The 26,386-nt window shown below is 42.4% G+C and overlaps 1 protein-coding gene across 1 annotated transcript in view; it reads right to left on the bottom strand.

Annotated features, from left to right (window-relative positions):
* LOC147678455 (extracellular calcium-sensing receptor-like) overlaps positions 1 to 26,386 on the bottom strand; it is a 58,806-nt gene that overhangs the window by 16,837 nt on the left and 15,583 nt on the right. Inside the window, exon 3 of the mRNA XM_086945638.1 lies at positions 21,554 to 22,375. Within this exon, the coding sequence (XP_086801764.1) occupies positions 21,554 to 22,375 (822 nt within the window). The remainder of the gene's footprint in view (positions 1 to 21,553; positions 22,376 to 26,386) is intronic.

The following is a 26,386-nucleotide window of genomic DNA, read 5'->3' on the forward strand; positions in this document are numbered from 1 at the left end:
AAGTTCTAGAATTGCGAACTTTAGATCTGGGGAGCTACGTTTGAATCTCAGCATCAGCTCAACATCCTGTGATTCCAGGCAAATCGCTTTTTCTCCCCGTGACTACCACAAATGAATGTGTTCTTCTGTAATGTAAATTGTGCTCATGCCATGTTGTTGAGTTCGCGCTATATAATATCGCAAGGAAAAATAAAGTAGGGAAACTCGAGTTCACACACTCTTAAGTGCATCAGCAGTGCACTGTGAATCGGAGCGTTTCACAGGCCTGTCACAGATAAGAAATGCTATCAAAACGAAATCTTACAAAACAATATACTATTGTCCGGCAGCAATTCATACCAGGACAACGTTGGGACGGGCTGCTAGTAAATTGAATAAATAAAATAAATAAATAAATAAATATTCAGGTTACAGAGGGATCTAAATAGGAGGAACGGGAACTGGCCCGACGGCCCAGGGTACCCATCAATATGGAAAACTGGACATCAGCTTTAGAAAATGATGGCAGTATCTATTGCAAGGAGAATTCGGACCATGCAATAGCCCATTTTAAATACATCGATATTATCCAGAAAGAACAGTTTAATTTTGGTGGTATGCCTAGCTGAGCTTTGATGAGGAGTTCAGAGTTCGAGTTAGCTTAACCTCCGAGAGGGATGTGGATTCCGAATTGTGGCTGCAGGGGATGTCTTCCACACAACTGCTGGCAACTACGCACACGGCGAGCGATCTTCCAGTCACTTACTTGCTTTTTAGCACTGTCCCACTCAACAAGGGGTGTGATATGGTCAAGAAAGTAGAGAACCCAATGTTGGGTGTGATGAAACTTCAATAAGAGGTTCTGCTTGAGACATCTTTACAAGTTCAATCATGAGTGCTCTAAGTGTGGGGGAGTCACCCCCATCGCACAGTGCTTCGCGATGGTCACCCCTGCAGAACAATAGAGGGTGCCCAAGCGGAGGGGACATCATGTCTCAGCTGGCCACAAGGCCTCCTACTTCGATTAAATTGGAGAATATGGCCACACGATTGCAGTCATACCTGGACAGAGACTTTAGATGCTGGTCGACCTGTGACACGTGTTTCTTCCTTGGCCACCATGCCTATCCCTGTATAACAAGACAAAGTACGATGCAAACAGCCTAAGAAGAATAAGCACGATATATACGGTTATTCCATCCAATTATATTCTTTCAAGATCTAGAGGAATCATTTACCTGCCATTCCCAAGGAATCTCAGATTGCTGTATTAATTTTTGAACTAGTATTGATCTTTTGAGCCCTGAAGAAGTCTCAGTGTTTGAGACGAAACGCGTTATAGTTTTAGAATAATTTTTTAAAAAGTATATAGTTTGTAAAGGACAGACTTTATTAGATGGCCTACTTCTTTACTATTATTATTCAATACTTCACAACTTACTTAATGGGGATATTGAATCTTACACTTATACCTAGTGTGGTGAGTTAAAGTATCTTGTTCAATGTCAGTAATCAACTCATGTGACTATATGAAATAGGTATACTACAGTAGTATTGATTTGCATCATTTGCTCAATAGATTGATATTCCAAGATATTGCAAGCCAATTTGAAATATCATATTATAGCACTTGTGAATAGTGTAACCTGAGAAAGAGACAGATTGTACAAAAGTCTTTATTAACAATTAGCATATGATGAAGGATTAGGAACAGAAACTGGCTTTTGCCTTCTTTTCTCTTTTTCCCAGTGCGTCTTTTACAGTATAACAAGACAAAGTACGATGCAAACAGGTACTTTCTAAACCTATATATGATATTTAAGTCTATTTTCTAAAGAGTTAAGAGCTGTATTTTCCAGTGGACGAAGAAATAATTCATGTTGCACATGTACTTTTTGTGTCTTGTTTACAGCCTAACAAGAATAAGCACGATATATACGGTTATTCCATCCAATTATATTCTTTCAAGATCTAGAGGTAAAAACAAATTAAACGCAAGCCCTTCAGTTTAGCATGATGAAGGTTTAACAATTTTTCGTAGTGTTAAACTACGTTTAGTAATTATGAACTAAAGATCATGAAAAAAGGAGAATAAGTCCATATTATGGACTTTAATTAAGATAATTTTTTCACATGTGCTGCAATTCTAAAAAAATTGACAATGACTTGTTATAAATATGAGATACGTCCAAACAAAAAGAGAGGCAGGGAGAGTAGTGTGACACTCTTATTCCCTGGTACTAGTCAATAAACAAGAGAAGAGTGTCCAATGGTAGTATTCAACCACCGTCAGGAGCAGGTAACCGGCTTCACTTAAGGTGTTTAAGGAAAGCCCTCCCTCACCACCTAGTGATGACATGCTTCATCATCGGGCCCCACAAAAGAGACAGAGTGTCTCTTTTGTGTGCTACGACGCCAGATTTTACTGCGGAGCGGGTTGGTGAGTTCAGGCAGTGTTGTGTAAAGAAAACTAGTGAGTGCTGGATGGTTAAAAATAGTCCGTAGTGTATCAAAATTAACTTTATTCTAGTGATCACTAGGGACAGGTTCATTAAAAATTATTTGTAGGATATTCGTCCACAATTAATTAAGTGGTAGTTTCCTAGTTATCAGTCGACATGTTTCAGCTACGAAACGGTATGAATTTACCTGGCATTCATCAGGACTTCAGCGTGTGCTAAACCCTGGCGGAATGGACTCTCTAAGGCCCACCCTTACCTAGGAACGTGAAAGTGAAAATTAACAAAAAAGTGTAAAGTGCAAAGAAATTGGGAGGAAATATTGTCTTCCTAATTACTCCTGGTTTAGGAGGATTCCGGCTTTACGGTTTCTGCACTTTTGTGGTGTTCAGGATTCACACCATGGGTCACAGGAGGGGGGTGGGAACGTAATTAGCACACCGCCCTTGACGCTCAGCACCCGCTGTGTACCTGCATCTACCCTCGACTGGACCCCGGGGGTGTGAATCCTGAACACCACAAAAGTGCAGAAACCGTAAAGCCGGAATCCTCCTAAACCAGGAGTAATTAGGAAGACAATATTTACTCCTAATTTTTTTGCACTTTACACTTTTTTGTTAATTTTCACTTTCACGTCCCTAGGTAGAGAGTCCATTCCGCCAGGGTTTAGTACACGCTGAAGTCCGGATGAATGCCAGGTAAATTCATACCGTTTCGTGGCTGAAACATGTCGACTGATAACTAGGAAACTACCACTTAATTAATTGTGGACGAATTTCCGACACATAATTTTTAATTAACCTGTCCCTAGTGATCACTAGAATAAAGTTAATTTTGATACACTACAGACTATTTTTAACCATCCAGCACTCACTAGTTTTCTTTACACAACACTGCCTGAACTCACCAACCCGCTCCGCAGTAAAATATGGCGTCGTAGCACACAAAAGAGACACTCTGTCTCTTTTGTGGGGCCCGATGATGAAGCATGTCATCACTAGGTGGTGAGTGAGGGCTTTCCTTAAACGCCTTAAGTGAAGCCGTTTACCTGCTCCTGACGGTGGTTGAATACTACCATTGGACACTCTTCTCTTGTTTATTGATAAATATGAGATATTCATCTCTGAAGGAGAATTTTTGGTTTTAGGCTGCAAGTGATTAGAGATGTCTATGATCATTATTTTTTCTTTTGTACAACAAAGAAAAGACCTGTTAATGTTGGGTAATTGCTTAAACAATAGCACAATTGTTGGCATGAAATGAAATTTATATATTTTTTATATGTTTCTTCAGGAAACATTTACCTGCCATTCCCAAGGAATCTCAGATTGCTGTATTGATTTTTGAACTAGTACTGATCTTTTGAGGTATGCACCATGCTCACACCTTTCCTTGGGGTCCTTTCATCATAATGATCACCTGTAATCTAATTTATTTTTTAGGAGGTTTTTTAATATTGGATCCTTCTCCAAACAGCTTAACGTATACTTTGGGAATATATAGGATACTATTTTGTACTGTATTGAGATTTCTAAAGATACTAATCCTAGTGCTAGCCAATTCGGATGAATTTAGTTTACATTACACGTTTGTTAAATTGTATTGTTCTAAAATTTCTATTCTGTTCTTTGTTTTTATAATGAATAACAGAAAAAGATGTATGTATAGGTTAAATAGTGTGTAATCACTTTATGCTTTATCCTTAGCCCTGAAGAAGTCTCAGTGTTTGAGACGAAACGCGTTGTCTAAGAAGGGAAATCCACATATGTCCTTGGATTTTTGCCGGTCTTGGATTATCACAATAAAGAATTTGAATCAGAAACTCCGCAACAGTCCAGACTTATTTATTACAAGATCTTACACTTTTATATATATTGAGAACAACAAAGACTGCCAATGAACATTTCTTAGATGGGTGCTGATTCCATATTGTTCATTGTAATTTTTGGGCTTTGCCCTTGAAGGATTAGACGGGGTTGTGCTCCTTGGAGTCACAAGCACCATCGCCATAACTCTCAAGCCACAGGTAAAAGCAGGTGCTGTTTTCTTGCCTCAACCCTTGTTCTTTGAAATACCTGGACAGAGAGAATGCTTTGACACTGGAGTGGGGTTTTTGGGAGGACTTGTGATGGCTGCTAAACTGGGGGAAGGACGTGTCAGAGGTGAGGATAGTGGGCCCCTTTTATGACTGGCCCATGCCCTATTCGATTGTTTCCCCCTGCATTGGTTCCCAAGAAGGCAGAGAGGGAGTTCAGGATAGTGTATTATTTTTGCTGTCCTAAAGTGGGGTCAGTGAATAATTTCATTGCCACTGAAGACATGTGGGTAGTGTATGCCTCAGTGGACGATGCTGTGTGTTTTGTGCAACTGCGCTCTCTGGCTCATACCTATTCACGGGGTGGATTTTCCTTTGTTGGGCATTCAATTTGATGAGGCTATCTATGTGGATACGGTCCTGGCAATGAGCTTAATGATATCCTGTGCACTGTTTGAGGCATTCAGTACTTTTTTTCTGCAGTGGTTTTCCTCACTGAGAAGTGGTCATAGGGAGGTGACTCGCTATTTGGACTTTTTGCAGAAGGTTGGGCATGGCTATGTTTTGTTGGCTGTGCAAGCTGACCTGTGCATTTGATGGGCATTTTTGGAGGACTTCAATGATGTGTCTATGTTTTTTCAGCCAGACTACACAAATACCAGAAAGGATCTGCAAACGCCAATGCCATTATCAAAGAGACGTATCACATTAGGGGCAGTATGCGTAATTATCAGCAACAAGGTGATATGGTAGTGCCTCAATTGTCTCCTGCCCCCTTACGATTGTATTTAACTTTTTCTATCCAATTCTCAGTTAAGATTTTATTTACCAAGGTCCCGTTTACAATCTGTACATTTTTAATGGTATTTCCGTGCCGGGAAGGGTGGATGGGATAGCTTATGCCCTGTACTTGTGATAATTCTTCCAGCCAAAGCACAATGCACTTCGTACTATTTTGCACATTATAATAATTGGTGAGGACTAGATTGTTGCATCCATTATTAGGGAATATTCGTCCTTGTTCATATACTGATGGTTTTAATTTCTTGCATACATTGGTTTCCTCTGACCTTTGTATTGTGGTAGCTAACTATATAAGGGGCTCTATCGCAATTAGAAAACATTAGGAGTAAAATTTGTATAAGGTCACCAGGGTAATATTTTGCTGCTCAAATTGTCTTTTTAAGGAAATAATATGATTTTTATTTCTGCTCTTGCTGTAATTTTATGAACTGTCTTCTCATCTTTTCTATTAAGGATGTTTTATGAATTGTACATTTTGTAAAAACTTTTATGCTTCTATGAACCATATAAAAATTATTCTTGACTTGACTTGACAACACAAATTGGCGGGTGCAAATCTTTCAGATAGGGCTGAGATGCATGGTTTTGGCCTTTTCTGGGAAGGGAGATGGTGTGCGGAGCAATGGGCCAAAAATTGGCTGAGGCAGGGGAGAAGCATTGCATTTCTGGAAATCTTCCCTTTGGTTGTGGCGCTAGTGGTGGGAGGGGGTTGGCAAACAGAAAGATGATGTGTAATCTGGACAACATGAATGCGGTGGAATTGGTGACCTCAGGGTGTTGTGCTTATCGCAAAAAGTCATGTTGAGATGCTTACAGTTGAACATTGTTTTCCGGGTTAGGCATGTGCCAGGGGTGATCAATGATGTAGCAGACTTTAAAGCTGGCTTTGGGTGGGGAGGACACAGCTCTCACATTAAATTTGGGCTTTTGGGGAATGAGAATGATTGAATTGGTAGAAAACGCCTTAGCTGACGCGATAAAGAGGAATTATCAGCTGGCTTGGAGGGAGTTTAGAAGTTTTGAGCAGAGTTCACAGACATCAGCGACTAAGAAACAGGTCAGCAGGGAAAGGAGAGTAATCCATTTTATTCTGTACCTGATTGACAAGGGTTTAATTCCCATGAAGAGATCAGGAAAATTGGCTGACATTTCTTTCAGAGGACTCTGAAGGGTTGGGAGAAGGAAAGGGCCATGGGGACTAGAATGCAAGAGGCCATAACATTTTATTTATTGCAGCACATCTTGGCAGTGTTGCCAGGTTGTTGTTGTGACTGTTTTGAAGTCACTATTTTCAGGTTGTGTATGCTGTGGATGTTCTTTGGTGCATTTAGGGTCTCTGAAGTGCTGGGATTGGTAAGTAATGTATTTAGTCGATGCAGTTGAGTATTTGGTTGCACAGTTTCAAGACTGTTCAGGCAGGGAGGGGAAGATGTCTGTGGTTCTGGGGAGGGGGCAAACAAGATGCATGCCCAGTGAGGGAATAGTGTCAATTTTCACTGTGGCCAGTGCTTCGGCAGGAGGAAACTTTCTGCCATGAAGGGTGAAGGAGTGTAACAGCTATCCACATTTGTTGGCGGTATTACGTGGACCACTGTGGAAGGTGGGGGTAATCCCAGCCCACTACTGGACGCCTTGCTTTAGGATTGGTGCAGCTACAGTGCCGCGCAGTGGAGGTTGCATTAGAACTGAATAAGGAGCAAAGGGCTTTGGAGATCTAGGTGCTGTGTGCGCTACAGAAAATTAGGGTATTTTGGTTGATCTAAGTTTGGAACAGGGCACGCAGCACTCTAATATTATGTTGTTTTTCCACTGCAGGTGTGTGAGCTGTCCAGGAATGAGTAAATTGGTGATGTGGACTGTAGGACATTATTTTCTGCAGTGGGTGGCTAAGTACGAAGATCAGCAGATTTATGGCCAGAGCCTTGGTCTACCCAGTAACCGGCATGGGGTAATCTGATTATGTAGGGCTCAGATGGATGGAGCAACGTTTTGCCTTTTTCTGGTGAACTTTGTTCCTCAAAAGGGGATGCCCAGATCTGCTCCTTATACACTTGGGGGGAGAATGATTTGGTCCAGTTGTCCAGCCTGACACTTCTACAGCACATAAAGGAGGATTTGCAACTGATTAAGAGGCAATTTGCAGGGACATGCCTGCTGTGTACAGAATGTGTCCCTATAAGATAATGAACAGGGAATTTGAAGCACTCAGCTATTGACAAAGCCAGTCGGATGATCAATAGAGCTATGATGGTTTCTTGCATAGCAATGACCATTAAGGTACTGTCACATGGCGGAATTAAGGAAGAGGATCAGTTTTTTTTCGCAATGATGGTGCACAATTTTCTCTGTTTGGAAATACTTATTACCTGGTGGAACTGGGGAATATAGTAGGGAAGTTTCGGATTCAAAGCATTTGGTGCAAAGGAGTCTATGAGTGAGGAGGCCATGGACGGGCCTTAAGGGTAAGGGGCAGCAAAAAGCCCTCCAGGGTTGTCCTGGTTGGGTTGTTTAGGGGCATGGAGAAATCAGATACGGGTGTATTCACTATCAAAAAATGGGGGGGGGCGGTAGAGGTTAAGGTTAGGTTCACCCTCCTTACTGAATGCAGTTCCACAACATCCGGAATACCAGAATTAGAAACCTAACCATAGGAACAACAGGGAGTCTACAGAACATGTGTGAAAAACCCTCTTTCCAGAAAGAAAAATTATTTTCTAGAGTTCCCTCACCCACCAGGGTTACCCCTAGGTGGCATGCTTCATCATTGGGGTCCTCTCAATCCGCTGCGGATTGAGGTGTGCTGCAACTTGCAAACTATGTAGGAGCACTATGCTTTTGGAAAATATGTGTGTTGCAGTGATGTGGAGTGGGAAAAATAGGTTAAAAATACCTAGCTAGTGAGCTAATATTTTATTCCTGCTCCTAGTTGGTATGTTTTAAAATCAGTGGGTAATACTAGGGAAAGACCTAACTGTAATGAGTAAGGTGTCCCTAGTACTGGGTCGGCATGTTTAGAGCTTTCCTCTAAAGCTCTTCTTCAGAACCACAAGAGGCCCAGCCCCTTTGGTACCACTCCTAAAGAATCCTTTGAATAGGAAACAATGGGGTGCACACCTAATTTGTTCACCTGATATTTAATACTTACGATTGTACACTGACACTCTGTATCTGTAGGAAATAAAGAGAAAAGAAAATTAAAAAAGCCTGCCTAACAGCCAAGCTGGCAGGCCCTTAATATATGCGGCGTCGTATCTCGATCAATGTACTCTACTATAGTGGGTATACTTAACACCTTAGCAGCTATGGAACGTCCAGATCCAGTGCTGGACGTTCCATTGCGCAGGTGCAGTTGGAACGTTCAATGGCCGACAGCAGCACTCCCGAGGTATTGGTGCCGTCGGCCGCCGAACGTTCGAAGCACTTAAGGGGTTAACAACTATTTTGTGCGATCATCTGTGGTGGAAGAAATCAATCACACACAATGTCTTTGTGAAGAAAAGTGGTTATGTACAAATTGCAGTTTAAAAGTACTCATGAAAAAGACACCACGTGACCTACAACATATAACAAAATAATAGTATTACATATCAATAACACATACTTTTGTTTAGGCAGAAATATGCCTCATGATCTGCAGGGTTAGATGGGTTTGTAGTCACAACCTAAAATGGTAATGGGGACATACAGATAGTCACTAGAGTTTCCTAAATGTAAATGGGATAGGAACCACAGAGAGAATTCCTGGTGCCTTGGCTTATCCTGGAAGGAAAATAGAAACCTTAATATTTGCTTGGAAAAATTAGAAATAAGGTCAAACGGGTCAGGCTGAACTTACTTTGTGAAAGCACTCCTCCCGGAAAGTGACCTGATGGCACCCCTGGAAAGCGAATCTTACTGCATTTGTCTCGCGGTGGCCATTAAATAGACCTGGATCAGCTTAGCCATGTTTACTTTAAAAAACTAGACTGTGTCTCTCACAAAATGGCCGCTGTGTCTGGCAATGGAGCGGGGCCATCTTGGGCGAATGAAATAGACCAGGATCAGCCTAGTCATGCGTACTTCAAAAACTAGACTGCGTCTCTTACAAAATGGCTGCTGTGACTGGCAATGGAGTGGGGCCATCTTAGATGAATGACCAAATTGTCAGGTATTGTGGACGAAAGGCTGAAAATAAAATAAAACTAACAAGAGGGATACATTTACAAGGGGGGGTAAATTTAGACACTCAAGTACAATGTAGAGTAGTAATTCATGCAGTATGTTGTGAGCGCAACTGTACATCTAATTGATGCGCAAAACCCTTGGACATAACAGCTCAACTGTGCTCTTCACAGAATAGCTTGTATATACATCATGAAATGAATAAACCTCACCTCGTGTTGGGAGAAGTCATGAAAAATGTCATATTCCCGGATAATGTGATGCAGAAGACTGTTAGATTTAAAAGCTGGACTGCGCTCCTGGGGGCAGTGTATTCACTCCTGGGGGCAGAGGGGGAGCACAGGGGAGGGAAGACACTGTGTGGAACTTTGGACTAGGACAAGGAGGTTGCATTGGAGGATGGTTGGTAGGGTAAGAGAGAGACACTGGGGAATGCAAGGAAGACAGGAAATGACAGGTGAAAAATGAGGGAGGCATATGCAGAATTGGGATGTGAATGATTAGTACACATGGAGAATTTTGATGTAGTGAAGAAGTTGATGTTACGGTAAAGTTGTAGTGTAGTTAACAAGAATACTGCAAAACATGTCCTAGTAAAGTGGTCTTGTACGCGTCATCATGGGATCAGTGATGTTTGCAAAGGGTAACTTCACTTAATGAGCTGCCCACAGGCCAGCACGAGTTTGCAGCTGCCCTGGGGGCAGCGCATTAAATATGACAGGGCGCACATTCACCGTTGGGGCATGGCACACCGGTGTAACGGCATTTTAAAACTACCTTTCCAGGATAACTCAATAGCAATTGTTAAAAGGGTTGTGCCCTCTATATTAAAATTCACCAAAAGGTAGAAACCACTTTGTAAAGAAAAAGGATGCTCCTCATGTTTTCTCTAAATGTGCCATGTTGTTTATTTATCGTTTCAATCAAACTGTCCAAGTAAAAGCTGGGGAACACGAGGATTGGTGTGTTACTATTAACACCTTCTGCAACAACAATCAATAATAGCAAGAACTTCAACTCTTTCCTAGGTATGTGCATATCTAATTCAACCGTCGGGGTCCATATAGCAGAACATTTATAGATGCAAAGGCTGCGCTTGTGTGCTCCTCCTCTCTGAAATACAAGTTGTATAAAGGTACACAGTTACTAGTCTGAAAGGGATCCTGCTAATCAGTACCCCAGTCACTTTTCTTCCTCCCTAAATTGTTTATGGTGAGTACCTAGGTACATTACTATTTGGCTACTGGGGCACCCTTGTAAGTCTCTAGTATATGGTACTAAAGTAGCTAGGGCATGGGTATCCAAGGTGTCCCCTATGGGCTGCCTGCAGCATGTATTATGCCACCCATTAGGGACACTCCAAACTACAACTACAGGCCTCCCATTGCAGCTGTGTGAGTTGGTGCATGTTCCTCTCACGAAAGGTATAAGTCCCCTTATACCTATCATCAGTGCACTGGAAATCTATAAGTCACCTCTCTAGTAGCCCTTTCAGTCCCAAAGGCAGGGTGCTCGGTTCTAAGTGTGAGGGTGCCCCTGCATGAGCAGGACAACCTTCGGAATCCATGCTACTGGATTGTAAGTGCATCAGACATTATGATACATAGAGTGTTCATCCATCATCACGCTGTGACCATCTGTAAACTGGCTGTAAGGAACCCTGTCATGCTTGGTATCTAACATGTTGGAATCATACCCTCACACCATGCCCTGTTAAGCTCTTCCAGGAGGCCCTCAGTGCTAACAGGTACCAGTGTTCTAGACCGGACAGCACAACATGGCTGCTGCCGACCAGAGACATGATTCTGCCCTCCTGCTGCTGAGCCAAGCTTAAGAAGTGGAAGGCAGGCAAATAGGTATCCTGTCACAGGGAGATGTGACCACCTCCCAGACAGGGCTTAGTGTATTAGGACAGGGTGGGGGTGCTTGTCAGCACCACTCAGTCTGCTTGAAGGGCACATTTGGTGCCCTACTTGCATAGTCCAGTTCAATCCAGCTGAGGGAGCCATTAGTTCATGCTGTGGCATGGAACTGGACAAAGGACATGGGTGAATACTCCCCACTGTCAAACCGCTCCATTGGGAGGGAGACTTGAATCGTCCCCCCCTTTCCTTACGGTACTTAAGGGCTTACATGTAAGTGGGACCCTAGATTTGTCATGGGATTCGATTGAGCTCCAACACCACTTCAACTTTGACCGTCTGGACATCCTGGCTGAGTGGTGCTCACTGTGCCAGACTGATCACATTGTCCTTTACTTTGTGATGAAGATTGCAACTGAGAAGACTCTTTCTGCTCCTGACCTCGTTATTTTAGAACCTGCTGCACCATCAGTGTCCGTGCTCAATACAAGTTCCGTTCTGGGCCTTTGACATCTGAAGACATCCAAAGGAATTTCTCTTGGAGTGAAGGAGTTATTCCCCTGCATCTGCAGGCACCGCTATGACATCAACCGGTTTGCCGAACCTGAGCTCCCCCAGACTGCAAAAAGGATCAGCAACATACGTGGTGGTTCTTCATTTCCTCAAGGACTGAGCTTTCTTTATTGCAAAGTATTATGTGCATTGTGTATATCTGTGGGTAGGAGATATCTGTATGTGTTAGTCTGTGTCTTATAATAAATACATATTTATACTAATATAATAAAGAGAGAGCCCAAACCTTTGAGGCAGGTAATCTCAGGAACCACAGCACCAATCACAACACCCAATACAGCGTTGGAAAGTGCAGTTGCAGCAGAAGGACATAGGCTATGCAGACGCCCACCACATACATTTAAAAGGTAAATGAATCGTGCCAGCAAAGTAGTCCCTTGTGGGCGTGTCTGTGTTGTGCTGTGGGCGTGTGCTGGGGGTGTGACAAGCGCTGGGGGCGTGTGGTACGTTCCGCCCTTGATGCCATGTCTCATATCGTGTACTAATCCCACCCTGCTCCCTTTAAATACCCCTGCACCCCATAATCATAACCCACCCTTACTCTTTAAAATACCCAACACCCTTAAACACTAACCCATCTTAACCCTATAAATATACCCTGTACCCCAAAACCCAAACCTATACCTAAACCCTAAAAATACCCCTGTACCCCAAATCCCAAACCTAGCCCTGAACTCTATAAATACTCCTGTACCTCAAAACCCAAACATACCCCTGAACCCTAAAAATACCCAGGTACCCCAAAACCCAAACCTAGCCCTGAACCCTAAAAATATCCCTGTACCCCATAACCCAAAACTATATCTGAACCCTTAAAATACCTCAGTACCCCAAAACATATACCCCTATGCCCATACCTACCCTATCCAAACATTTAAAAAAAACATGCTTTTACCATTCATGCATTTACAACGAATTTCGTTGTAAATGTATGCGTGGTAAAAGCATATAAAATGTAATGCCATGCGTTATAATGGCATTGCGGTGTCATGGTACTTTCGTAATGAAAGTATGCGGAGTGATGGTATGCGGAAAGAAATTTGCGGAATAATGGGTGTTTACCCTCTCCCGGTAAGTACATTGGTGGCACGGCGGCCCACATCTCCAGCAACATACTCATATTTTTTCACCACCCATTTGAAAAATGCTTTGGTCTCTCTCATTGATGGCCAGCACCGACATAGATTTTTAGACACACCTCCTGCCACAAGTTGTAGAATTGCGAACTTTAGAGCTGGGGAGCTACGTTCGAATCTCGGCATCAGCTCAACATCCTGTGATTCCAGGCAAATCGCTTTGTCTCCCCGTGCCTACCACAAATGAATGTGTTCTTCTGTAATGTAAATTGTGCTCATGCCATGTTGTCGAGTTCGCGCTATATAAAATTGCAAGTAAAAATAAAGTAGGGAGTAGGGAAGCTCGAGTTCACACACTACTGAACGCGCACTCTTAAGTGCATCAGCAGTGCACTGTGAATCACATATAAGACATGCTATCAAAACGAAATCCTACAAAACAATGTACTACTGGCTGGCAGCTATTCATACCCGGACAACGTCGGGACGGGCTGCTAGTTATTTATAAATAGACTGTGTGGTTCTTTTTCACTAAATCTATACCAATAAGAATATGTTCTGGTGAAAGAAGCTGATTTACACTCCTTTTGGACTAAGCCTGAAGGCTGTTCTCCACAGCTTCCACATAGAAAGCTTTCTAAGGTTGTCTAAGACCACTAAAATCACCATAAGGGTTGTCTGGATTAGTGTAGGGTGCCCCCTTACATAAGTGTGCACCATATACTAAGCCAGCTTCCCACAAGGTGACTCTTGGTTTACACATGAATCACAGAGAGAGGGACTGAGGCTTGATAGGTCCAGCATACATGCCCCTGTTTGTGAGTGGCAAAAAGAGAAGACCTCTGGCAAAGAGCCCCTTTGCAGGGCCCTTTGGGCATTGTAGCGCCGGCCCAATGAGGACTTGCCTAATGATGAAGCATGACACCTGCAGAGGTGTGTGAGGGCCCTTTCTCCTTATAGGAGCCATCCCCCCGTTGCCCTCTCAAGTTCCTGGCACCTGAGACACCACCCCATTCTTTCCCTCAGTCACCACCTTCCCTAGGAACTGCATACCTTGCTTTTGCCACTCTTGGTTTGTTCAAACAGGCATTCCCAAACTGCTGAAATCATTTCAAAAATGAAAAAATGAATTATTTATTGAATAATACACAGTACATTTTCATTCCTGAAATCACTACCCAGTGTCTCGATGCCTGAATCAAACTCTTTAAAACTCTTGAGTATAACATTGCAAGGATCTTTTACTTATACAACATGGGCATAGTTATGAGGGTCTGAGTACTGATGGACTGCACCCCTTAATAACAATACTCTGGGGATTATTACTGAACAAATACGATGTGCAAATAGATTTGCGAGTTGCCTCCTGAAACTGGGGCAAAATATGCAGACGCTGATACTCACTGCTTACTTTACATAAACAACAGTTGATGGACAGAATGCAGAACAATGTCATACATTCACCCCAGAACAAAGACCTGGGCCTAAATCCATTGTTTTTTTGCTCACCACACCACCCCAGTTCAGACATGGCCATATGCAAATCAGCCTTGACCCTGTGCCTCATGGGAACAGTCCAGCCGGAACTGCCAAGCCATTTCTTCCCTGGACCGGAATCAAGCATCCTAGGATCGGTTTCTGGCTATCATCCGTCTTCAGCCAGGATAGCTTGACTCCAGTGGCGTGGAGAGCACATGGCCATGTCTGAACTGGGGTGGCTTGGTGAGCAAAATAACAATGGATTAAACCCAGATCTGTGACTGGGGTTGAATGTTTGCCATTGTACAACATTCCGTCCATCATCTTGTATGTTTCACTGCTTATTTTCTTGCACCAAAATCTGCATGGCCTAGTATTCGCCAGGCCTTTTTCACCCGGCAAATTTCAGAGGAAATAACCTTCTTCTGGTGATGTGAACCACATAGGGATTTTAATGAAGCTCTTACAATAGAGGCCTGCATCTCTTGAAAGAGCTCCAAGATGGAATATTGCAATACCAAAGGGGATGATGGACGGAACGTTTGCGCAAATCAAACACTCACCCCCAGTCAACTGATCTGGGTTTAATCCATCATCATTCTTTAGCTCACTCCACCACCCCAGTTCAGACATGGCCATATTCAAATCAGTCTGACCCTGTGCCTCATGGGAACCGTCCAGCCTGAACTGCCAAGCCATGTCTTACCTGGATTGGAAACAAGCATCCTGGGACCAGTTTCCGGCTAATCAGCCATCATCAGGAAGGCTTGCTTGATCCAGTGGCAAAGTGAGCAAGCGACCCACGTCCGGGCATACCCTGCCAACTTAGGGCGAACAAAGCGATACCAAAGGACAGTGTAGGAACCATGCACCAGGTGTTTCGTCTGCAGTTATTATATTGGAAATATGTGTTTTTGGGTGCAGGCAGACTCTATGTCATTTTTGTGTACCTTGGTCTACCTTTCGCTTCGTCCCTAGAGATTTTCTGTGGAAGACCTTGAAGGACTGGGGGTGCTCAACAGATTACACCTGAATAATTACGCTTTGGTCATGTGTGGCCCACAAAGTGAACTGACAGACCCCATTCTGATTTGTATATCAGTTAGGCAGGGGTGTGTGTTAGTTCCATACCTTTCCTACTATATATTGATGATTTGGAATTGCAATAGGAGCAATGCAAATTGAGATGCCCCACTGCTTGCCAGGGTCAAGATCCCAGCCCAGCCCAGCCCTCCTGTTTACAAGCAATACCCTTTTGTTATCCAAATCCCCTTTGGTGATACAGAAACTTTTGGATTGCTTTGGGTTCTTCTGGAGGCAGCTAGGGTTTGAGATCAATCTTGGCAAGGCCAAGTTTATGGTTTTTAACCCTAATCATATCCGTTGTGCTAATTCAGCAATTAATGGAGCAACCCTGGAAACAGTTCAGGTGTTCAAATACCTTGGGGTTACACTCACAGAGCTTTGATTGGACGTCCCATATCCAGATGTGAGGCCTTAAGCTAGAACAGCTCTGTGGGAATATTTTGAGGGCACCACAAGCTTCCTCTTTCCACCCAGTAACTCCTGCACTTGAAATTTACAAAAGTCAGGCATTAGGGGCCTTCCTTTTATGGGGGATAACTTTCGGTATCCAGGATTCCCATCCACTAAAAATAATAGAAAACCAGTTTAAAATGAGTCTTTATGGTTTGTCAATTAGCACCCTGCTTCTTCCTCTACATCTTCACTTTGGTTTTGAATGAATTAATGATGTAGTGGGACTGAGTCCACGCTTGTTTACGAAGTTTGTGGGTCAAACCCTGAATTTCCCACTTTTCACATGGCTTTTGAAGGTGTTATGAGGCAACCTGGGTCATGTAAAATTCCCTGGCTTCCTTCTATGAAGGCTTGTTTAAGACGTATTGGGAATTCCAATTTGTGGTCATCCACTGGTAATGTTATGTTAGTCTCCAAATCTGGGTTAAAAAGTGCTTACTGGCAATCGAATGACAATCAAGCCTTATGGGCTCTAAAGGGAGGATCGCTTACTGATTCTTTTTTAGGTTTTGAAATGTATTACTGTAAGGAAACATAGCTGGATGACATCGAACTTCCACTGACAAAGACCATTTTGCCCTCTGGTAGAAGAGGTTACTGAGCATGTCATATTTTTTTGACGAGTTTACCAAGTAAATCGAAATACGTGGATTTTACCGGTTTGTCATAAACTGTGGACAAGGAATATTGGGATTATACTTAGGATCTTAAGCAGGCCCTTAGCCAGAGTTATAATTTTAAGGGGGCCTGCCCCCAGCTATGACCAAACATTAAAGCTGTGCTCAATAGGTACATTCTATCCCAAATACTGGTTGCACTACTAAATATTGACCCCTAGAATCCAGCATACAAGAATATCAAGTACAGAATATTTAAAGGTAAGTGCCTATAGGTAAGTATAGATTTACTGCTCCTAAGCCCACATCTACGTTCCTTGAAGGTATATATATTACGTAAGTACATATATGTGGAGTAAGTTACAGCCTTATATCTAGTTCATATGCCTATTTGTGATTTACATATTGCAATATATAGCCTGGTGACCCCTGACTTGGTAATGATTGCCTCGTGCCCTACAAGCGTGTCGTAACCTTGCTTTAGCTGCTCATCAGTGAATTTCATTGAAGCCCAGCAACCAAACTACTGTTTTCTGATGTTTACTTCGCTCATGGATGCATGTGTTCATTTTGTCAATACAACATGCATTTGAGTTAAAAAACAAAGTATCGCCCACAAGGAAACGCTTCAGTGTAGGCCCTTGGTAGTTTATATGTATGAGGAAAAAGTTACAACCGCACACTTTTGAGCTTCATGAACACTGTCATTACAGTGTCTCTTAGATTGCATACACTCACCAACCAGCCATTTGCATGCCTCACCACTCTCAGTAGATGCCATCCTCCACTGGTGACTGATCGTTCGCCCAAAAAAGGACAGGCTTTCCAAGACACAAGCAAAGATCAAGACTGCCTTGCAAATTGGCCAATTCTGGTGTTGTGGGTAGCTGTGGAATGTAGGCGAGAGCTCAGTTGGCACTGAGGGTAACCTTCCAGACCCAAACATTTCGGAAAACAAGGTACCTAGAGAAGTATGGGCTGTTGTCGTTTGTGTGGATCCCAATGCTTTTTCTTAACCAGAATGCCATGCAAACAACAAACTTTAGCTAAATCACAGATCATCCAAATTTTTCTGTGAATGGAAGTACCAGAATCTATGAGGATCCATAAAAATTCATACAATCAAGCATTCCCACACTTCTCCCAATAACACCACTACCCCTATAGTTCACTAAATAATATGTATTTAGTACATTACTTATATAGGACCTCATTTCAGCAATTTATTTGCTATGGCCATAAATTAGAGAAAGATAAAGTAGAATTTGAAAGCAGTCAATATATTTCAAAAAGCGGATTCATTCTACACATGTCCTAAATTACAATAAAGTAAAATCTGAAAATGTTAGTTGATGCTCTGCAGAGAGGTCTAGAGTGGTCAATTATTATACAAATTATTTCAGCCTCAAATGCCCTGATGATAGTGGGAAATGTATTCTCAGTGCGTTGACCCTGGCAGAGTAAACTAGATATTATTCCAATTTTGAAAGATAATCCATTCTAGCATCCCTTTTTAACATGGTAGGCTACATTGGGTCATTTCAGCTTCACACTACTGTTATTTACGGTATTTGTACCCCTCAGCAGCAGGCACATTAACGTCGCAAACTATCTGACTCCTGCAAACAAAATCACAATCTGTAGAGCAGATACACTAACTCACCAGGCTATATTTCACAATAGGCTACTGTAAGGTGGAGCAATGTCAGTCAGATATAAATCGTACCTGGCTTTTGATCACTCTGCCGCAGCACAAGAGACTAATCACAGCACCATACCATATTGGGAAATGGAGTTTCCTGAATGAACATTGATTCTGAATGACAAGTAGGTTTTGGTAGTGGCAACCACTTATTTATCAGGCATAGGCAATGTCATGAATGTTGCTGCCTTGAGAACAACATGACTCAATGTCCTGTACAGTTAGCAATTCCTTCACACAGGCAATTCCTGTTGGACACACCACATGTGAAAGGTGAAAAGGGAGTTCAGCTAATGCCCACTGACATGTTTGCCTCTCAGCTGTCACAGTGAACTTGTGTTGATACCACCTTTCATCTCATCTCCTCACACCTAACAATGTGTCGTCCCACAGGGGACCATCATATCCCCTCTACTCATCAACATCTACCTAACTTGGTAATGATTAAATGATTTTACCTCACCTGTTACAACTATGGCGTAAAGCACTTAGACCATACTGCCACCCCACGCCATTAATTTTTTATTGTTTTATTGAATTCTATTTATAATTGTATTTTATATTGCAACAATTTTAATTAATCTTACAATGAAGTTGTTATACTTACTTACTTACTGGTTACAACTATCTAGATGACACACAATCATATTTTATAAATGTGTGGTCTGGAAGACCTCTGCATTTTAAAACTTCATGACTGACTTCGGGCCATAAACACATGGATGATGAATAACCATCTAAAGCTAATTACCATTGACAGAGCTTATGACCCGCAGACAATGACAAAAATATCAGCCTACTGCCATGTGACCTGAGGAACATAGAGACCCTCCAGCAATATCAAGAGAAGTCATAAACCTAGGAGTAACTATTGATTCCTACAAATAGTTGATACCATTTTTTAAAAACCTAAAATAGAGTGCCTTCTACACAATTAAAACTTTACGTTGCCTTCTTGGATACCAACAGAAACTGCATCGCATTTTTGTACTTGTAATCTCCAAGCTTGACTATGCCAACAGCCTGTACCTTGGTGCACTCTCTTTCATAATACGCAAAATACAATTTATCTAAATTTGTTGCCACAAAATGTCTTCCCTCCCTTCACCCAAGAAAACACATACACATGACTCCTGTCTTGCAATCACTGCACTACCTACCTATAGCAAAAAGGAAAATGTTTAAGGCACTTTCCATTGTTCACAGAACCTCCAAGGAAACAGTTATTAATTACAAGCTAAATTCAAGCAATTAGATCACAAAACAAAGACATCACACACACAACCACACACCACCATATAGTGTGTATCTTGCTGCCAATTTAGGTAAGCACTTCAGTGCCACACATAGGGGTACAAATAGGCAATACAATATACAGTATTCATCACTTTCATCACTAAGATTGTGCTAAATCCTGCTAAAATCTTTGTTTTCATCACACTTCGTGATTAATAAACCAAATGTACTGCTGGCATATGTTGAAATATGTGTATAGTTAATTTACAGGTATATTATGTTTTTTGTGAATTAGAAACAAAATAACATCATACAGTATTTCTTTGTGCACTCCCTGTACATAATGCCACTGGAAATATGAGATTATGTGGCCATTGAACTATGGGATTCGGCAGCTGCTGGGTATTCAGCAGAATTATGAATGTATCGCATTTGCTACAAAATCCATCACCTGCTGCATATTTTGCAACTTTAAAAAAAAATTGTTTCTTGCTGAAACAAAAGAAAATGTACCTAAAAATGTTGCAATGTATGCTGCAGTGCAATGTAATGTCCTTTGCAAAGGTTGACTGGCCACCTTTTAGTTATGTACAGCTGTATTTGGATGTGAAACTGGTACTAATAAAGTGAATCCTTTGCCCTGACAGTGCTATATAACGCTGAGAAAATAATGAAGTGACTCTATAAAAAAAATTTGGAGCATTAAGGTGCAACATTTGTGTTTTCTTGCCACATAAATTAGTCAACACTGCCACATAATTTAGGCTTTAGCTGCTGCCTAATTCCAGTGACCCTGTCTATACCACAGACAGACTGTCACAGATTTCACTTTAGACAATCCTCTCACTCAGAAGACAGAATGACATTTTAAATGTCTTGGAACACACAGCAAATATAACTAGATAAAAACAACACTAAGAGAGATTTGTATTGCTCATTCACCATTTGAACTACTGCACCCCTAAAGTGTGCCAGCTGACTTGCTCATTTTGGGGGACACAAGATTATTTTGGGCTGGCCCGTCCCTCAGATGTCCCCCCTGGTTACGCCCTGATTTTAAGAAGTAGCACCAGTCAATATATTGCGTTTCCTGTCTCCCAATTTCGAATGCATATGTGGAGGTACGGGTGGAAGCATCTTTCTAGCTAGTGGGTGCCTTTTTATTTTAACGAGCTCTGTGTTTTTAAGATTTTATTTACCTTAATTTGTGTGAAATAACTTATAAAAAGGAACGCTGTGTAAATTATTATTATTTTTTATATATATTGTATTATGTTCTTATTGATTCATTTTATGGCCATGGGTCAAAATAAAGATTTATTGATTGATTAAATTATTTTTCACGATATGTTTTCAGACTTAGCCTACCCATTGAAATTGCTGATTTTTTAAACAATTTCAAGCATTGACATAATTCATCATCACAATCTCCATGTAGTAATATATTTATTTAGCTTGCAGATTATGGCTACAATTATGCATAGGTGGCATCCTTACTTTTTATAATGAGTGTTCCGTGGTGTCTACATCAATGGTGGGTCACTAGGATCTCACAGCAACACACAGTCTGTAGAGTTATACACAGGCCTTTTAATTACCCAGGGAAATCACAGAAAGATTTTGCAGTTGACCAGTGGGGCAGCAGGGTACGGTGAGAAAGGATCTGGCTACTAAAGTGCACTTAAGGTGGAAGCCGTGGGGTAGCAAAAAGCCCTGGGGGCCCTTCCGTCACTGTGCACCAGCGGTACCCTGGCCTGAGTGCTCCTGGCTGGGTTGCGAGCGTGGGAGTCCCCCTCCATGTACTTTGCAAGCTGGCCCCCTCAAGTTTAGTTATGCCCCTAGGTGGAAGCGTCACTGTACCAGTGTATGACAAACCCATGTATCTTAGAGCATTCTCATAGAAGCAAATGCTTTCTGCGTTTAAACCACAGAGACATAAATATAAATATACGTTTTATTGAACCAGTAGAAGAGCTCACAGTAGTTCAGTGTGCTTGCTTTGCAAAACCTGAAACCAGTTTTAGACAGTACCTGCCATGGCTTGAAGTCCAATATGTCTTCCTGGAATCCACTGAGTAATCTGAGCTTGCTGGAAACCAAACTGTGCAAGGCCCAAACGTTTGCATAGACTGCAATGTAGACATTGTAGGGACCCCTAAAACGGGTTCCATCGTTGTATCCGACGATAGGGAGTTCGAGGCTCTCCTTGCCTGTGCACACTTTTGAAGCATTATCCCAGACACCCATACCCTGCACCTGGTCCATCCACTTGCATCCAAAAACTTCTTCCCACAACTTTTGAGCAAATATGTCAGGTGCATATGTTGAAGGATTTACTCTGTTGAGATGCTCTATGAAGCCTGGTATCTCTTCACTGCGGGTTGTGAACCCAATGGTGCCAATGAGTATACTGGAAAACCTCTCAATCGCTAAGGTGGTGGAAATAGACCACCCATCACTGGCAATCCAGACCTTCCCAGTCACTTTGTGTTTTGTCATCTCCTCTATTAGAGGACTGAGTCCTGCATCACTACAGAAGACAACAATGACATTGGCTGTTGAGCTCTGTATCACTTGGATAATATGTAGGGCATTTCTATCAGACCGGCTGAGGATGATATTCTCAGAGAAGGCGATGCACGCCCCCGCATTTTCAAGTTCTTTCTTCAATAACGTGGCCCCAAGCTGCCCATAGTCATTGTCTTCAGCTAGGAGGCCAACCCATGTCCAGCCAAAGTGCAAAAGTATCTCAGCCAGTCCCTGAGACTGGAAAGTGTCACTGGGGATGGTCCGGAAGAAAGAAGGGAACTGGTTCCGGTCACTTAGGATGGGACTTGATGACACATAACTGATCTGCAACAAAACACAGGTTTTTTTTCTGAATACTTACATATCTCATGATGATGATAACAGTAGTTGAAAATACATACCGGGGTGGCAAAGGCTAGTATAGCAGACGAATAGAAGAATGCCTTTCATTGGGAGACAATATAGTGAACGTCTCTTTGACACCAGGCATGATTTTACACATGTAGGGGCTTATTTATGAGACCTTGCATCACTTTTACGCCGCTGGTGTGTCACTTTTTGTGACGTACCAGCGGAGTAAACAATGTGCCTTGTTGCACCATATTTACAAAGTGACGCATCTAGGTCGCTTTGTAAACCCCTGCGCCACATTATACCTGCGCCAGGTATAATGTATACAGGGGGGGGGCGTTTCCTCGCAAAAAGCCTCGTAGAGATTTCACTGCGCCGTTTCTTGGATGCCTATGTGCCAAAATCTAACGCCTGCCTCATGGCAGGCGTAAGACTGACGCAGGCACTAACAACATGGGACTTGCCCATGTGAAAGTACACATTGCTGGAGTTGCATCACTTTTGTGACACACTCCAGCAATGCGTCACTTTTGCGCCTACAGATACGTCAGAAATACTGACATATCTGTAACTCCTTGCGACATGATGCGTCATACTGTAAATATGAAGCATCGTTAGTGTCGCAGGGAGAGCGCAGTGAAAAGTGACGCATCGCTGTTTTCACGCAGCGATGCGTCACTTTTCATAAATGAGGCCCGTAGGGTGTAAGTGACACAGATCGCTATATGAGCAGGCATGACTTACTCTTCTAGAACGCTAGACTTATGCATGAGTTGCAGGAGTAAACCAGGATTACACCTGGTTCACTTCTGATTTACTCCTGAAACTTAGTCAAATAAACACTTGTGTGAATAACCTCGAAGTATTATGCTATTTACTAGTCAGATGTGGGAGGTACAGTTATTTTCAGACAGCAAAAGTCCTTCACTTTCCAGATGAGAATGATTCAATATTTTTCTGCCTAAATGGGTACCAGCCTCACGTCTTTGTTTACTTGTCTCTCTTTCCCTTATTTTTCTTTTCCTTTGTCCCGTCTGTGCCCCTCCCTGGCTTTTTCTTTCAAACTTTCTGTGTTAGTGGCATGCCTCTTCTAGTCTCACTTTCTGCCTTTGTTAATCGTTTTATTTTGTAAATCTGTCTGCTTTATGTCTTGCTGTCAATACGCACATATCAGTACGGGTCAAGATTGTATTCTTTTTGTTTTCTTAGCACCTTAGTATCTCCACCTCTGAGACACTATCTAACAAGGTATAGTACAAATGACCTCTTAGAAAATAATACACTTTTGTTAGATTTTATAATTATAAAAAAAGAAGAATATAAACAATAAGGTAAAGAGCAAAAAATAACAAGACACAGATAAATGCTAGAAGTGCATTGACAAGTAAGAATAAGTACTCAAGACAATAAATGAGGTACTGGAGTTCTGGACGGAGTCAGGGAACAACACCCAAAGACCCCGGAGTTCCACCTGCCTTGGTGCACAAATGAACAGAAACACGGGCTTCTCGATGGTGGCGTCAAAGACCAAAGGTTTATTACTGCAGGGACACAGAAGTCACAGAAACTACGCATGGGCAGTAACTAGGAGCCTGTTCGATTTGTACAAAGAGGGTTGCTCCTTATATACTGAATTTTAAGCTGGGGGCAAATTCTTTACATGTAATACATTCCCAAAACCTTTGTGTCTAAAACAATAAATATTTGGCGTTACACAGGAACCGTCGATAATATCTGAGGCCAAACATTACGAAGAGAGGGGTTCCCACTAGTTTGTCACAATTCCCTGTCAATATTGCATTCAGGATCCGGACCGCCTCATCGTAAAGTTCGTTACCTCCCCCTAATAAAGATTCAGCAGGAAAGAATCAGAGCCAGGTGTGGAAGATAGAAAAGTGGGATAAGGGATGTTTGTGGGTTGTAAATGGGCAAGGCTACCGGCTTCGGCCGCCTAATCATGATCAGGACAATGGACACGGAGACCAGTTTGGCAGGACTGGCCTCGGGCAGAGGAGGCAGCCTTTGTCGAGTCATGCAGCTACAGCGTGAGCTGGTTTAAGGTGCACGTGTCAAGAAAGAGGTGAATCTCCGGCTAAGGTTACGTGTCCTTAATCGAAATGAAGTGATCAGAGGTTATTGCGTATGTGAGGGCAAGAAACACAAAATGGCGGCCATGATCTAAGATGGATGCCGTGGGTAGATCAGAAATGTGTTTATAAAAGGAGTGCTCTTGCTCGTAGCGTAGCGAAAACACCAGGATATACTAAATGGATCATTTGCGATTCGCTGATACCAATATTATGTATTTCCGACAATGTTGAAAACACGGGTTCAAATCGTCACGGAACCTCAGACCCTCCTTTTGCCCTTACATAGGCAATTACTCAGTCTATGTCAGAATCTAATTCTATGCTCATCAGGTCAGTGACATGCTGTTGTATCATCATCCTTTCTCGTGTCTTTTCTCCAAACGCAGGTGGTTTCCTAAAACAAGTTGCAGCACAAAGACTACACAGAGCAGGACCACACTGGATAATCAGACAACATGAGAATAGGAATACTAAGATGACACCAATGACCATCAGAACCTTCCATCCCCACGCTGATATCAGAGTCCAAAACCACTCCATGAAGGACCAGTTTCCCTTGTCTACATGTATGGAGTCGGAAATCTTATGTAGCTTAGAGATCGCCTCATAGACTGTTGGAGCGTTCTTAGGAATAAAGACACAGCAGCTCGATTGGATCATTCTGCATACCCCACCTCGATCTGCAAGTATAACGTCTAGAACCATACGGTTCTGCAACGTCATGAGTCTATCCGCCTGAAGCTCAGCTGTCAAATTGCTAAGGGCACCAGCAGTTTCGGTAATAGTAGATTCAACTACCCGTGTTAGCTGACGTATGTTTCTACTATTGGCCATAGGCCCCCAGAACGGAAGGAAGCCTTTGAAAAAGTCTCCAGCTTCCTGACCAGCGGTATCTTCCTTGCTGAAGACACCTCTCGCTACTCTGGTTCTGTGGTAATCAGATGAAGCAGTGTATGTCGGAGGCAACAATCGAGCAATATAACATGATCCTGAAAAGTCGGCAGGTAACCATGTATAAGCTCTATCTTGACAGATGAAGTAGGTACCCCTAGCAGTCAGAAAGGCAGGGGAAGAGTTAGCCGGAAACACATAAGTCTCTACGCACTCACTCCTCCCTAGCTGAGCCCTCGGATTTCTCCCATTACCTTGCAGACAGACTTGACCTCGGTGAGGTACGACCCAGATTGGAGTTGAGCTTTTACGCTTGCTTTCTCCTAAACTAAGGCGATACTCTGAAGTATTCCAACTTAAATACACTCGCAATTCGTCTCTAGGGTATGATGGAGTGTTATTGACGTCCTTGACCATGTCAATAATTCCCTGGACTAAGGCTTTGTTGGCAGAGTTATATTTAGTGGAACGCGGTGGACGTGGAGGATAGGTTTCAAGGGCATAAGCAAAAATGGTTTGGAGGGCCTGAAATGATCCATTGTAGCTGAAAGGCAAAACCAGATAGGGAATACCTTTATCCATAGTGTGGGGTATCAAGCCACACACCCAGCAGTCTGTAGTGTTAACTACCAGTTGGTGTTGGTGTAAGAGCTGTACAAAAGTGTTGTTAATAAACTCTGAGCGTCGAGCTTGCTCATGTTCAGGAAACGAATGAAAAGAGTGTATAGAAGAAACAGTAGAAGTAGCAGGATCAAGGGGAGGTATTGTAGTAACTGGCACAAAAATCAAATTTATACTGAAGACGATTCCACCCACCAACGTCATCAAAATAATCAAGAATGTAATGGCACATTGCATCAAAAAGCATTTGCTATGAAGAATTCTATAAAGTCTGTTTCTGCGAACATAAATCACATTTTCTCGTTGCAGCGCAGGAAGCTCCATCTTCTACAATCCGCTCGCGACCACTGATGATGTGTACGTAGATGAAAATGCCTCTATC

Source organism: Lissotriton vulgaris, chromosome 12, assembly GCF_964263255.1.
Source record: "Lissotriton vulgaris chromosome 12, aLisVul1.2, whole genome shotgun sequence".
Lineage (NCBI taxonomy): Eukaryota > Metazoa > Chordata > Amphibia > Caudata > Salamandridae > Lissotriton > Lissotriton vulgaris.